Consider the following 15,186-nt stretch of genomic DNA (forward strand, 5'->3'; position numbering starts at 1 on the left):
GTCTTAAAAAGAACTCTCCACTTTATTTCCCATTAAGTGATTTGAAAACCTTTAAGAATGGATGTTTTAAAACTATTTTTGTTTCATCATTTACTTTGAGATTGAAATTTATTAGCTTATTTAGATCACATATTAATAACTTTTGTAGGATACTTCAAGTATTTTCTTTGATGGAGGACAAGTTTTGAGAAATAATGAATTGTTTCATAGTTGATACCTCAGCAAAGAGCAGGTTATTCTCTGAAAAACTAAAGTAGATATGAGTTGTAATGACTCTTTTTGTGGGTTAACTACTCTGTGTAGAGTTTGCTTAATAGATTGGTAGTCTTTAGAGAGTGATCTCTGTGGCATACAAATTGGTAAATATATATTATTGTACAGCAAAAACTTGAGAATATCAAAGAGGTTTGCTAAGTTTTGAGCTTTTAAGTTTCTAACCTTTTGTATTTCTACATAATTATTTTAAATCGTACTGGGCGAAGCAACTGTAGGCCTAATTCTTCAATAGCTTATCGTTTTGCCCGCGTTTTGCCGCATTGGAAAATCCATTATATTCAGGTCATACTGATTTGTCAACCGAACACCCGTGTTAATGCATATTGGACTCGTTACACATTTTGCTAAGAAGTTTCCGTTCCGTAAAGATATGATGAACTCACGTAACTGTTACTTCCACAGAGGTTGAGTAATATTTAATAACTGCATCAAAAGTTGTAGTAATAAGGCGTGCAGGTTGGTTTTAAATTATTTTTTGTTATTGGCTTGAGTTATCTCTCTTAAACTTATAGAATGCATTCCTATCGATTAGTCAGCCATGAGGAATTTTATCTAATTATGGTTTTTCCTATTGATTAAAAAGTGGTATAGGAAAAAACTTAGCATAACGAAAGGACAGGGCAACTTAATCGCATTGTCTTTGACGGTTATGTCAAAGAGACACATACATCAAAGAATACAATACGATCTTGTGGTCTATTATTGGTGCAATAAAATGTTATTTATTCTTATGAGCAATCTTTATTGTGGTAGTCAATATTTCAAACTTATTAGAAAATAAATTGTCATTTTAACAACCCATCTAGATAATTTAACATCGTTCATCTTGTTGGATGTTTGTGATCAACTGACTTTTAAGTTAACTGTCTGTTAATATGCTTGCTCGAAAGCAGCCACAGCTATCCTACGGCTGCGAATGTTTCACTCTAATACTAACGTGTTTTTGCGCGCGCTCTCTGCTGTGAATTCTTGTACTAGCTTATAATTATTATATACTATTATTACCCTAGATATGTACTACTACTAGCTTATATTATTGTAGTTTATTTAGCGGGTCGGCCGCTTCAGGCCCCGCTTTAGTTAGCTTGTTGAAGGTTTTCATTTGTCTTTAATTGACTACTTGTATTTTTGTTCCATTTTGTCTTTTGATTTGATTCCATTCCATTTTGTCTTCTTGTCTTATTTTGTCTTGTTGGATTGGTTGTAGCAGGGCATTTGTTTGTTTTGGTTTGTTTTCTTTTCATGCCCTAAACAATACATATACTAGTACTCTTCATTTTGTTTTCCCACTTTTATGTGAAAAGCATATTGTCATAATAATGTGTCAGGACAAGAGTAAAAATACTACTCCTGTGAGAAAGGCCAGTGCTAGCCTGGCTAGTGCAGTGGTAACTGGCACTGGTAGTAACACAGGTACATGTTCTACATGTTCAAGAAAAATTACTAAAACAGGCAGTATTAATTGCAGTAGTTGTTCTGGTCAGTTTCATGCACTATGTCTTGATTGGTCGACCTCCGAGTTGCTGATACTTAGCAAGCCTGGCTTACGATGGTATTGCCCAGAATGCACTGATAAAATACCTGACTATGTGTATGTACCTAATCTCATGACCACCTTAAAAACAGTTGATTCAAAAATTGACTCCTTGTCGGGCTCTTTCAAAACATTGAATGATAATAGTGAGTCAATTAGAGAGGTTGTAGTAACCAAAAATCAAGAACTTGTGTCAAAAATGGACTCAGTGTCAGGTTCCTTGCAGACACTGAGGGAGGGCAGTGAGTCAGTTCGAGAAGTGGTTACTCAAAATAACGAACTGAAGGAAAAAACAACTCGTGCACTACTTGAGTCTATGGAGACTCTACAAAACAATAGTAGCTTTGCTGATGTTGTTAAACAAAATAGTGAGATCACTCAGATTGCTAAAAGGGTTGAAACAAGTATTAATAAACAAACTACTATCTTAGAAAAAGAGTCTAAAAAATTCAATGCAATAATTCACAACCTGGAGGAAATTAGTTCTAGACCTCACAGCGATGAAATTCATGGCATTCTCACAGATATTTCTTTTAATGGTAGAGACCTTAAAGATAGTAGAAGGTTGGGAAAAACAGGTGGTAGCAAACCAAGACCCATTAAACTAGAGTTCTTCACTGAATCTGACAAGTGGGAGTTTCTTAGTAGATACAACAGACTTAAGCAAGCTAAAAACTCATTTGCAACATTAGATCTTACTCAAGAGGAAAGGGCAATTGAGTATGCATTATGTAAAAAGAAAAGGGAGCTTGCTGAGAAGCATGAAGGTGTGAAGTTTCGGGTTAGAAATGGTGTAATTCAAGAGTTTGAAAAAGATACATGGTCAACTACTACAAAATAGGCTCATTAAAAAACAAAATAACTTTTCTTTTATGGAATGCCAATGGCCTAAGAAACAAGACACATTATTTGCAACATATAATTGATAACCATCATCCATCCATTCTAGCAATCACTGAAACAAAATTGACAGCTAGCATAGGAGATGCCGAACTTTGCCCAGGGTATACATATTATAGAAGAGATAGGCGAACAGGTATTGGTTTGGGAGGTGGGGTGTTGATTGCTGTATCCAATGATTGTCCATTGATAGTCACTGATTGCTTTATATCTGACAGCTCAGAAATTTTGTCTCTGTGCTTAGACTGCAGTGGTTACCGTTTCAACTTTGCCTGCTATTATAGACCACCCAGGCAGGCTGATTTTAATGACCTTTTGCTATGGTATGAAGAAGTAACCTGCCCCAATATTATAGTAGCTGGGGATTTTAATCTTCCAGCAATAAAATGGTCTGATAATAAAAAGGGTGTTGCTAAGCTCAATGATAGAGTAGCTTTGCACCAAAAATTTGTTGATTTTGTTGATATTAACTGCCTAACTCAAACAATAACAACACCAACACACATAGATGGCAATGTACTAGACCTGGTTATATCAAACTTGGATATAGATGTTACATTATGTGAACCTAGTATCAGCGATCATCACATAATATTCAACGAAATAACAATTCCTAGTAAATATATAATCAAAGACACTATACATACTCCTCAGGCTGGCTATTTTCAGTTTAACAGAGCAGACCAAGAAAAATTAGATCAATCTTTTTCTGATATATACTTTCAAATACGTCACCTGTCAACACTGCCACATACTAGTACAGAGCAGTTGTGGTCTATTTTCACAGATTTGTTTTCTAAGGCAGTAGAACAAGCTGTGCCCCGGGGAGCACCAGGCAATAAGAGAAAGTCATGGATAACACGTAGCACTATTCGGCAACTTAGAAAACGAAATAGACTGTACAAACATTTTGTTCAAACCCAAACTGAGGAGTCTAAGGCACGACTAAAAAGTCATGCTAAACATTGTAAAAAACTAGTGGAAGCCGACTATAGAACATACATGTACATAGATCACCATATTTGCAAAGAACTTGACAATGGCAACACAAAGCCATTATTTAAGTACATCGAAAATAGGCGAAAAATGCACAACAAAATTAAAAACATTGCAAACTGTGCAGATAACTCTCCTATAGGCATTGCAAATACATTCGCTGCTGCGTTTGCTTCGGTGTTCACTAAAAATTCAGGTCAGTTCAACCAGTGTTTGCTCAAATATAGCGTTCAAGTTAATAATAATTCCATTCAGTTCGATCCTCACGGAGTTCACAAAATGTTAAGCCAATTAGATGCTAGAAAGGGTTCTGGTCCTGATGGCATATCTGCTGCGCTTCTAAAGTTTGCTGCTGATGGAATATATCAGGTATTGACAGTAATTATGCAGCATTCCTATGACACGTCTACCGTTCCCCTTGATTGGCGTAACACTCGGGTGGTACCAATTTTTAAAAATAAGGGTAGCAGAGAGTGTCCACTGAATTACAGACCAATTTCTTTGACATCAATAACATCCAAATTAATAGAACACGTCATAGCACACGACATCCGCACTTATCTTGAGTCAAATAACATATTATCTGAAAGACAGCATGGCTTCAGACCAAAACACAGCTGTGACTCACAATTACTCATAACAAAATCAGAATTGGTCAATAACTTTAATAACAATGACCAAACAGATATGATAGTGCTCGATTTTTCTAAAGCCTTTGACGTTGTTCCATTTGCAAAATTACTTTACAAACTCAAAACTATGCAAATTAATGAGAAAACAATTCAGTGGATAGCAAACTGGCTCTACGATAGACACATGTCTGTGGTTGTCGAGGGTGTCGAATCTGACCCACACCTTGTAACATCAGGTGTTCCTCAGGGTTCAGTACTGGGACCTCTTTTGTTTCTTATATACATTAATGATATGCCTCACGTGATCAAACATGCCCAACTCAGATTATTTGCTGACGATTCTTTGCTTTATCACACAATCAAAAATAAACAAGATCAATGTCATCTTCAGGAAGATCTTAAAAACCTGGAGAAATGGTCAAAAGACTGGCAGATGAATTTTAATGTTGGTAAATGTGAACACTTGCCTATATCAAGAACTGATCCTATTAGCACAGTATATTCATTAAATGGGAAAGACATACAGCAAGTATAAACGATAAAGTACTTGGGCATTAACATAGATAGAAAACTAAATAATGATGACCATGTTCAGTACGTAGCTAAAAAAGCTACCTCTACCTTATATATGTTAATGAGAGCATTAAACAGAGCATCTAGTAAAACAAGATCACAGGCGTACAAATCTATATGTAGACCTATGCTAGAATATGCTTCTTGCGCATGGTCTCCTCATCAAGCAAAGCATATTAGCAAGTTAGAGAGTATAAATAGAAAATCCTTCAGATGGGCTTACAAAATTAAATGGAAAGACCCAATTTCCCTGAAGATGAACATTTTAAACTGGCCTACTTTAGAAGACCGTAGGTCAGATATAGATATAAGTATGCTTAATAGAATTCTTAGTGATAATATAGCCATCGATATTAAAAACCACGTACTTTTTAACACAACAAGTCGAACACGAAAGGGATTGATCAGAAAGGCAATCCCATGTGATGTGGCCAAATATTGGTATTTTAATCGCATCTTAACAATGAGTGCTTCTGGGTCCAATGCCTTGTCAGCAATTACAGTTGCAGGCCCCTCTTGTAATACCTAATAGCACACTTATCCTTGAGAGGTCCCTGTCTGTATGCCTGCCTTGTCGACTTGTTGGCTTGCTTGCTTGTATCGTTTTACTTAAATCGTGTTATTAATGCAAGCAACAAACAAATATATATAAATATTTTGCTTGAGTTTCTTGACTAGATTAACTAGTTTCCTTGCTCGTCTTGTTGACTTAATCAAATAGTTTTTGTCTTTGCATATTTTCTGTAATCATCCGTTATCCGATTGCTCTCTTGAAGCAATCGTCTTATAATAGACCAAAAACCCCTTATTTTCTGTCTTTATTGACTTGTTTAACTTGCATAATTAATTGTCTTATTGATTTAATCAAGTCGTTTATTTGTTTGTCTCGTAGAAAAAAAAAAAATACTGGTACATAATGACATCTCTATAATGCACCCATCCGGGCGCGAATGAGATAATATAGTAGACTAGACTAGACTCTACTATCATATGTTTAGTAGTACATATAACTGTCAGTTTTCAATTTTACTTTTGATTTTATTCATGTAGCCTAAAAAATATTTGTAGTATCCTTTTTATACTGCTAAATTACACGTTAAGTTGCATAGTCGCATGCACAGTCTGTCTCACCCGATGTCATAATCCGGAAAGTGAAAAACGCATATGCATGATATTGTTGTAGAAATTGTTTTGCCCGTTTCAATGTTAATTATTTGCTTTGTTTGTGTTGTGTCTTAGTCACATGAGTCAAACCAGGTATTTTGTTGATTCTTATGATGCTGTATCTCTTCAATGCTTTGTTTATGAGCAAAGCTATTCTAACTTATTTGATTTTATCTGCGTATTTACTCGCATCCGTACAGTCTCCAGCACCAGCAAAAAGCTGTGTCTTGGAAAACATTATCTCAGTATCGATTACATCATTTCCGGTCGGCAACAAAGTTGGAATTATAGTACAATACAAGCAAACTAGGTGTCAGGCAGTACTAAAAGATTGCTATTGGACGGTAGTAAGTTACAAGCTCTTGCTGTGCGAGTGAAAAATGAGCGCTGATGGTATAGTGTGTTGGACTGTAGTATGAAGTACTAGTGCTGATGTTTAAGCGGTGAGCAGAAACTAGAATGTTTGATGTATCGATCAAACACTACCGAGTTTGAGTGGTGATATTGACTAAATATCTCAATTTGTCTCTCAGATGAGCGTTCGGATAGTGGTAGTAGCTGCAGTTGCTGGAAGAGACTGGTGGTACTGGTCTTTCTATCAGTTCTCCTAGCACCACAGATTAGATGCACTGCTCGCCTCTGCACAGCCTCCACTTTGTCAGGGGTACTGTCTGTTGCGGATTCCCAAGATTTTGAGGCATATTCCAGCACAGGACAGTACAAGCTGTTTGTACACAGTCACTTCAACCTTTTTTGATGTTGTGAGGATGTTTTGCCTAATAAAACCCCAGGTTGAGTTTGCTTTGGTGCCATTGGTATGAAACTGTCACTGAGTTTTAGGGTCAAATGTCACATCAAGGTATTTGATGCTTTCAGCTCTGAGTATAGTGGTGTTGTTCAAGTGGGCTTGGTTATCAGCCGGAACTCTTTTCTGGGAGAAGATGATGAGTTGGCATTTTGCAGGATGAAATTCCATATCCCATTACCCTTCCCAGTCTGTCTAAGTCGGCCTGTAGAGATGAGACATTGTTGGAGGTGTTGCACACAATGGTTTCATCAGCAAACAGCCTACATTGCGAGCTCAGGCTTTCTGGCAGATCCTTCATGTAACATAGGAAGAGCATTGGGCCGATCACAGAGCCTTGAGGCACACCGGATGTTACGGCAGCCTCGGCAGACTCGTCCCCTTCTATAACCACCTTTATCAATCCATGATCATGAGTCCCTGCGTCTTGTGTATCTGTGTGGGATGAACGTAGCCATTGCATCCATGAGCAGCTGTTTAAGCTCAATCCAGAGATTATCAGGTGAAGAATGGTATGCCAAATCAAGACGCTCTAGATGAGGCCTCAAGCTGTTGAACCAATGTTTTACTCATTGGTTTTCAATCAGTTCTGTGACGAAGCCAAACCTTTTTGCGGTGTTGGCTTCTGTAGTTTGGCTTTATGGAAAGGTTCATAAAAACGATGTCGTGGTCACTTATTCCTGGGATGACCTTAATGCAATTTACCTGGTCAGAAATATCGGTAGCAAGTAGATCGAGCAGGTTGTTAAACCTAGTTGGCTGGAGGACACATTAGGTAAGACCAAGATCGTCCAGGAAGTCTCTGAACTCTTTGTGCTGGGGACAATTCTGTTCAGTGTTTATAGCATTATTTATAATATGATACACATATGTACATTCACTGCCATTGTTTGTTACTATATTGAAACATCTGTAAAGGAAACTGGCGGGTCCCTTTACAGCTCCATAAAAATCAAAGCCATTGATTGCAAAGCAATACGACAGATATATATTTTATAAGTATATATGTATACATGTATACATATATATTTTATTAATATATTTGAATACATGTAATTCAGTGTGCTTGCATGTAACCGGACAACATGCAAGAGACTGCCAACAAGCTCTGCTCTCGTCGTTCTTTTGGCCTCTTTATATACACCTGGTCTTTACCCAATCAGTCTTCTATCGGCCTCGGCTGCCTTCTCTCAGCTGGCCAAAGCCTCTTTGTCGGCCGGATCTCCTGCTAAGCCCGTTGCTCTGCCATTACACAACTCTATTAATCTAAATATCATGTATGAAAAATCATGTAGCCATACCTCATCAACCTCATTTTAAACTTCTGAATCTTCACTGGTAAAGCTGACAAGTTCTTCTCACTCAAAAGTGAAATAAGTGGCTTATGGTCAGTCTCAATCTCAAACTTCCTGCCTACTAAGTAGTAATCAAACTTGTCACACGCCCGCGCCCTCTTTTATAAAGGGGCTAATGATGTAGAATAGAGCTATTATCAATTGGATAAAGCATATCAATCAGACTGGTTTGTTTGGTTGCTGCATGCTAGCAGCGCATCACTGTTTCATTGGCTAGAGGTTATGGAAGGATGCGAGAGAGGAAATAGGAGAGAGCGTGGGAGGAAACTTAGCCCCAAGTCTAGTCAATTTTCTATGACTGTTGCTGTCTCCACTGTCAGCCAGGCATTCCTAGACTACAAGACACTTCTTGACAAAAAGCGTGACAAACATGAAGCTTTAGTTAAAATAAACCGCGATACAACCATAAATTTTAAAATAACCCTTTTTTTTATCTGCATAGATGTATTAGGGGGATAAGGAACACCTGCTAGCAGAAACTAAGCTCGATGATAGATAAATGCATCAGAGTGAACTTAGCTAAGGTGGCTGAGGAGCTAAAAAATTTAGACTAGTACAAATATTCGCGGGTCATCACTGCTAGTAGTCAAGAGTTCATAATGGCGTTTACTTTTGACACTTATGTCAAGTATCAATCTCTACCAACCATAGAGGAACCATACAGTCAAGGCTTCAGTTTATTGCCTCCAGCCTGAGGCCTCTTTGAATGAAAAAAAGGGCCAGAGCTAATGCCAACAAAAGCTTTGTCCTAATCTTTTTTCCTTTGTTATGAATGGTTCTTTTGGGAGTGCTGCCTTTGTGGGACGCTTGCAAATGAACTTTGATTTAAGAATCGCTGACCTTATTGGTGAGCTCATGTGTAGATCTATAAACAGTATTGGCTGGGGTAATGTGGACCTGCCTGCAGAGCTGTGTGCCGTGTTGCAACGGCTCGAGCAAGCCTTCCCTACCCACTTTTCTACAGCACGTGGTGGGATGGCACGCAAGGTCCTGTCCAATTGACTGTGCTATGTTGTATAAATGAAAGTACTCACATGAGTTGAAGCAAAGAAGGAACTGGTACTGTCCTGCACTTACTTTTGTACCCTCTACTGTGTCACTACTACGCCACCTACTTTTCGTTGAACTTTTTGTCACTACCTGTAACTGCCATGACTTCAGACATTAGCGTAATGATGAAAGCATCATTGCTTCACATTAGCTAGCTATATGTACAGGTGTAATGAATGCCCAGGAAAAGTAGTCTTCTTGTAGTTATCGTCTCCCTGTTAATGATCAAAGTAACCCGTCTGTTTCACCTACGACATTTTGACATATGAAAGGATAAAATCTTTTTAATTTTTCTACCAAAGCTGTTGGAGCAATATTTACTGTTAAACATATTAAACATTATAACTCATAAATTCCTGTGTATCTGTAAATGAATATTACATTTGTATGTAGTAATATTGAAATAGCAGTCTAAACTTAAATATGAATTTAAAAAGTGCTCAGCCCTTCCAACCTTACTTATACTGACAGAGAACTTAATAATAATTTATAGTAATACAATAATTTATAATAAACTATAAAATTTAAAATAGATTTTTAATAAATCATAAATTTATATTTTATAATAATATGTTTTACAATTATAAATATTAGTATAGGCCTACTTAAATAATATTATAAATATAATTATTTTTAACATATGATTACTAATTTAGAATAAATATAAATAAAATTTAGTTTTGCCTAGCATTCTTTGCAACTATATAAATGTATTTATTTGTAACTAGGACAATCAAACTATCATTCTATCATTAATTGTAACTCAACTGCACAAATAGATCTTTTGGTTTTTAGAGTAGCGGAAATGATTGTCAAAACTTTTGCTTGTTTTTCGTCACGCTCGTATGTAGGTGCTTCAAACTGAGAAGTTCACTGATCATGAGGAAGGAAGATTTTGTGATGTGATAGGCCTACTTCTTGCATAATTCCAGATGATGCATTTAGGGACCACCTATAAAAGCAATAGTTTTGAATCTGAGTTTCTTAAAACTATAGGTCTGAAAAAAGAGTGTGAGTTTGCCCAGCATAGCAAACTTTTTTGTGTGTTTGTTCTCAAGGCGCAGGGTCGGCAAGCATGACATATTGAAAAGGAAAACAGGAGAAAAGAAAGTTTTAGTACTTGAACTATGCCCCCACCTTTGTCGAAGCAACATGGCTATCTTGAGATAATAACTCAACCAACTTCCTCTCTGAGGTTAGTAGCTCAGCTGTCTTGATTGTATTATTACCGGGTATTATTAAATAGCAGTCCATATTATTAGGGATACCATACTAGTATTACTATACTAGGTAAGGCGCTATATAAAAAAGGGAGTACAATTCAAGCGAAAGTCATGACCTATTTTATGCTGAATATGTGGAACGTTTTTACCTTGTGCTTATGTTTTAATAATTATCTGATTTATTATTATTTATCTCCATGTAAATTTTAGTTATTGTGTAATTCTGCTAGGATTACGAAACATGACATTGGTGTAATTTAGGTTTTGTGTTTTAGGTTGGTAATTTAATTTTATTATTTGCACTTTAACATCAGTTTTGGTCATTTTGCAAAATAGACAGGTATTTTTATGTACACTCGTTTGCTTGGAAGTCATGTGCACCGTGTGAGTTCGTAATGAGTATCTGAATGTGGTGTAGTGGTTAGAGCCATAGAGTTTTCTCTCCTTAGAGTAATAGTGGTTAGTGTGTAGTGGTTAAAGCTCTGGTCTGCAAAACACAATACCTGAGCTCATATCTCATGCGAGGCTTTTTTTTCTAATTTCTCTATTAGTGTGGCTTCAGACAGAGAGCTTTTAAAGTAAAGATTACTGCTGTTGTAAACATGAATCTTTTGCTAGTAGATAGTAGTTAGCCTCTGTAGTTAGCATCATGTACGGTTGTTTATTAAATCAACAGCTAGGCGCAGCAATTTTTATTAGATGTGTTCAGTGATCTAGTAAGTTGACTCAACTGTTTAGCAGGTATATTCCTTGGTAGAGGGGGTGTTTTCGAGGGTAGAGTGGATGAATTCCAATTTGTAAGAGTGTGTTCAATTTTTTGGTGACTGTGTTTAGGGATGTAGTAGTTGTGTTTGATGGTGTTATAGACTGTTTTACTAGTTGAGTGGGTGTGTTCAGTGGTGTAAGCTTGGGTTCAATATTTAGCGCTAAATAATTTTCTCGTGGTCAGATAGCGGAACTGGAAGCCAAAAATAACCACATAGAAACAACCACATAGAAACATAGAAAAAACCACTTAGAAATATAGTAACAACCACATAGAAACAACCACTTATAAACAACCACATAGAAACAACCACAAAGAAACAACCACATAAACACAACCATGAAACATAGAAATGACCACATAGAAACAACCATGAAACAGAAACAACCACATAGAAACAACCACATAGAAACAACCACATAAACACAACCATGAAACATAGAAATGACCACATAGAAACAACCATGAAACAGAAACAACCACATAGAAACAACCACATAAACACAACCATGAAACATAGAAATGACCACATAGAAACAACCATGAAACAGAAACAACCACATAGAAACAACCACATAGAAACAACCACATAAACACAACCATGAAACATAGAAATGACCACATAGAACCAACCACATAGAAACAACCATGAAACAGAAACAACCACGTAGAAACAACCACATAGAAACAACTACATAGAAACAGAATGTGCAGTTGGAACTAAAAAACAAAGGGCTTGAGGAAGTTGGATCCTCATATTTGCATTTAGTCGAAATGCGTGTAACAGGGCAAATAAATTTATATGAACTTAATAAATGTAAGTTCATTAAGTTCATATAGCTATAACTGAGCAAAGATACAAAACAAAGCGGTAATAGAAATTAGTGCCTTTCTATAAACAACTGTAAGGAGTCAACACAATACGAGAGAAAGAAATTATATTCGAGATAGAAGAACTTTATAGCAGTGATCTTAAGTTCAGAGAAAAGCGATTCAGACGACAATCTTCTTAGCTATTCAAGATGGGATAAGGGATGTCTGAAATAACCATTCCAGCTCTGTTTCATTTCTGATACCTTTGTTATATACTCGTCTGATGATATGGCCAATTAGGTGGAAAAAATTTAGGGGTAGAAGCATGATTAGACAAAGAGGAGCTGAAAATCTTTGGTAAGCAGTCAGTGTGTTTCCATGTTTTGAATGGGGTCGAACTTACCCTTTGGTAAGCAGTCAGTGTGTTTCCGTGCTTTGAATGGGGTCGAACTTATCCTTTGGTAAACAGTCAGTGTGTTTCCATGCTTTGAATGTGGTTGAACTTACCCTTTGGTGAGCAGTCAGTGTGTTTCCATGCTTTGAATGGGGTCGAACTTATCCTTTGGTAAGCAGTCAGTGTGTTTCCGTGCTTTGAATGGGGTCGAACTTACCCTTTGGTAAGCAGTCAGTGTGTTTCCATGCTTTGAATGTGGTTGAACTTACCCTTTGGTGAGCAGTCAGTGTGTTTCCATGCTTTGAATGAAGTCGAACTTACCCGCTTCTCACGAATTGGTACCCTACTGTTGCAACGATTCGAAGTTGCATGGAGTAGATGGATCTTTCCAAGATTCGCGATGTATCCCTCAAAACAAAGCTTGCTAGAATAGATTCACCTTCTCACAGCACAGCTGTCCTTCACACAAATTTACCGAAACAGAAATGGCTTCGAATGCATTCAGATTTCACCGTTTCTATGATTTGGAGTGAAAGCAACTCCAAACCCATATGAAGCGTGAAAGACAGTGATAAAATAACCACCACTTACCTTGTTTTAAGATTGATCAAACTACTCTCTTAACCTTAATTTTCATTGGTCGATATTCACGCGTAACAGATGTATGATATAGGCAGAATTTTTTTAATTAGTCGACTGTTGTCTCTATATTATGCATCATAGACTTGCAAATAGTGACTGTTGTCTCTATATTATGCATCATAGACTTGCAAATAGTGGCTGTTGTCTCTATATTATGCATCATAGACTTGCAAATAGTGACTGTTGTCTCTATATTATGCATCATAGACTTGCAAATAGTGACTGTTGTCTCTATATTATGCATCATGGACTTGCAAATACTGACCAACGGAAACTTTAGTGTGAACTGTCAGTCGTGTTCATCTGCTCTCTGCCGATAGTTGTATCAAATCCTTCTAGCTAACTCTGTTGAAGGTTTAGTCAGATCAAATCCTTCTAACTAACTCTGTTGAACGTTTTGTTGCATCTAATCCTTCTAACTAACTCTGTTGAAGGTTTCGTTACAAAAGTGAAGCTGGAAAGTCTACAATTACTGGAGCTGATAAAAGTCCGTGTCCAGTTTTGAAGGTACGAATTGCCTTTTGAGTAGAATCTGTGCTCCAATTGAATATTTCTGGTTCTGTAAGCTTGACAAACTTTTCACTTGTATTTTCTTAATTTTACAATGCCTATTAGTTCTATTCAGCTGAAACACCTACATGAACTTAATAAATATTACAGGTAGCAAACATATGTATCAAATGTTTTATATAAAACTATTTTAGAGAACTGAAGGTGGTAATAGAAATACTATAACATACTCTATGTTAAGTTTAAAGAGAACTAAAGGTGGTAATAGAAATACTATAACATACTCTATGTTAGGTTTAAAGAGAACTAAAGGTGGTAATAGAAATACTATAACATACTCTATGTTAAGTTTAAAGAGAACTAAAGGTGGTAATAGAAATACTATAACATACTCTATGTTAAGTTTAAAGAGAACTAAAGGTGGTAATAGAAATACTATAACATACTCTATGTTAAGTTTAAAGAGAACTAAAGGTGGTAATAGAAATACTATAACATACTCTATGTTAAGTTTAAAGAGAACTAAAGGTGGTAATAGAAATACTATAACATACTCTATGTTAAGTTTAAAGAGAACTAAAGGTGGTAATAGAAATACTATAACATACTCTATGTTAAGTTTAAAGAGAACTAAAGGTGGTAATAGAAATACTATAACATACTCTATGTTACCCTAGGACACTTATATTTCGCTAGTATTTAGTTTCGTGAGTAGCATACAGAGTAAAATTTCGCTGGAACTTAATTTCGCAGCTCTGATGAGTGCTAAAATATAGTGATGTGAAAATAAATGCAGTGGAACAAACATTAGATTACTCAGGTCCAGTTCGCTGGTACGAAATATTTTTCAATTTGGGACTACCGTACTGTTTGGACTATAAACCGCACCTCTATATAAGCTACATGTGCTTTATTTTCCAAAAACGATAATAAAACAATACATAAGCCGCACCTTACTATAGGCCGCAGAACTAAGGACTGTGCTTTTTATCGCCATTTAAAACGGAACAGTGCAGAACGGCACAGTTTCGTATTATCCGACGCTTTTTAACTTAGTGCCTAACGGGACAGTACCGTGAGGCATTGTTTCGTATTTTCTTTCACAGCTAAAAGTGCACTAATTGGAGATTCCCGTTAGTGCGCCCTAGCGGTGAAAGAAAAAGTCACAGAATAAGCCACAGTGATTAGCCGCACCCTTGTAGGCCTACCTATAAGCCGCATAGCTCAAATCATCAGAAAAAAGTAGCTGCTAATTGTCCGAAAAGTACGGTAGTTTGTATTTGTGAACCGCAGGTAGAAATGTGTAGGCTAGATCAATAATGTAATTTGATCGCTTGCTGCCATTTGTTTCCTAGACTATCAATGACGTCAAAGCCGCAGTGACTGATTGGTACCAATATTAGAATTCAAGTATTTATAGCACGCGGTGCCGCGGTGGCCATGGCACCGGGTTGTTATTGCTTTTGGTTGGTAATAAAATTCATCACCACAATAATTATTATTCAATTTTATGACTTTTCCTACCAGACTGTCATCCTCATCAGTTACAAATT

The 15,186-nt window shown here is 36.7% G+C and overlaps 1 protein-coding gene across 2 annotated transcripts in view; it reads left to right on the forward strand.

The window, feature by feature from the left end:
• The first annotated feature begins 581 nt into the window (after nt 1-581).
• LOC137396341 (proto-oncogene c-Rel-like) overlaps nt 582-15,186 on the forward strand; it is a 142,808-nt gene continuing 128,203 nt past the window's right edge. Inside the window, exons 1-3 of one of the 2 annotated variants that reach the window (XM_068082571.1) lie at nt 582-680; nt 10,350-10,480; nt 13,558-13,630. In XM_068082571.1, the coding sequence (XP_067938672.1) occupies nt 10,413-10,480; nt 13,558-13,630 (141 nt within the window). In that variant the 5' untranslated portion in view covers nt 582-680; nt 10,350-10,412. Of the gene's footprint in view, nt 733-10,343; nt 10,481-13,557; nt 13,631-15,186 lie in introns of both variants that reach the window. The other variant, XM_068082570.1, reaches the window with a different exon arrangement.

Source organism: Watersipora subatra, chromosome 5, assembly GCF_963576615.1.
Source record: "Watersipora subatra chromosome 5, tzWatSuba1.1, whole genome shotgun sequence".
Classification (NCBI taxonomy): Eukaryota; Metazoa; Bryozoa; class Gymnolaemata; order Cheilostomatida; family Watersiporidae; genus Watersipora; species Watersipora subatra.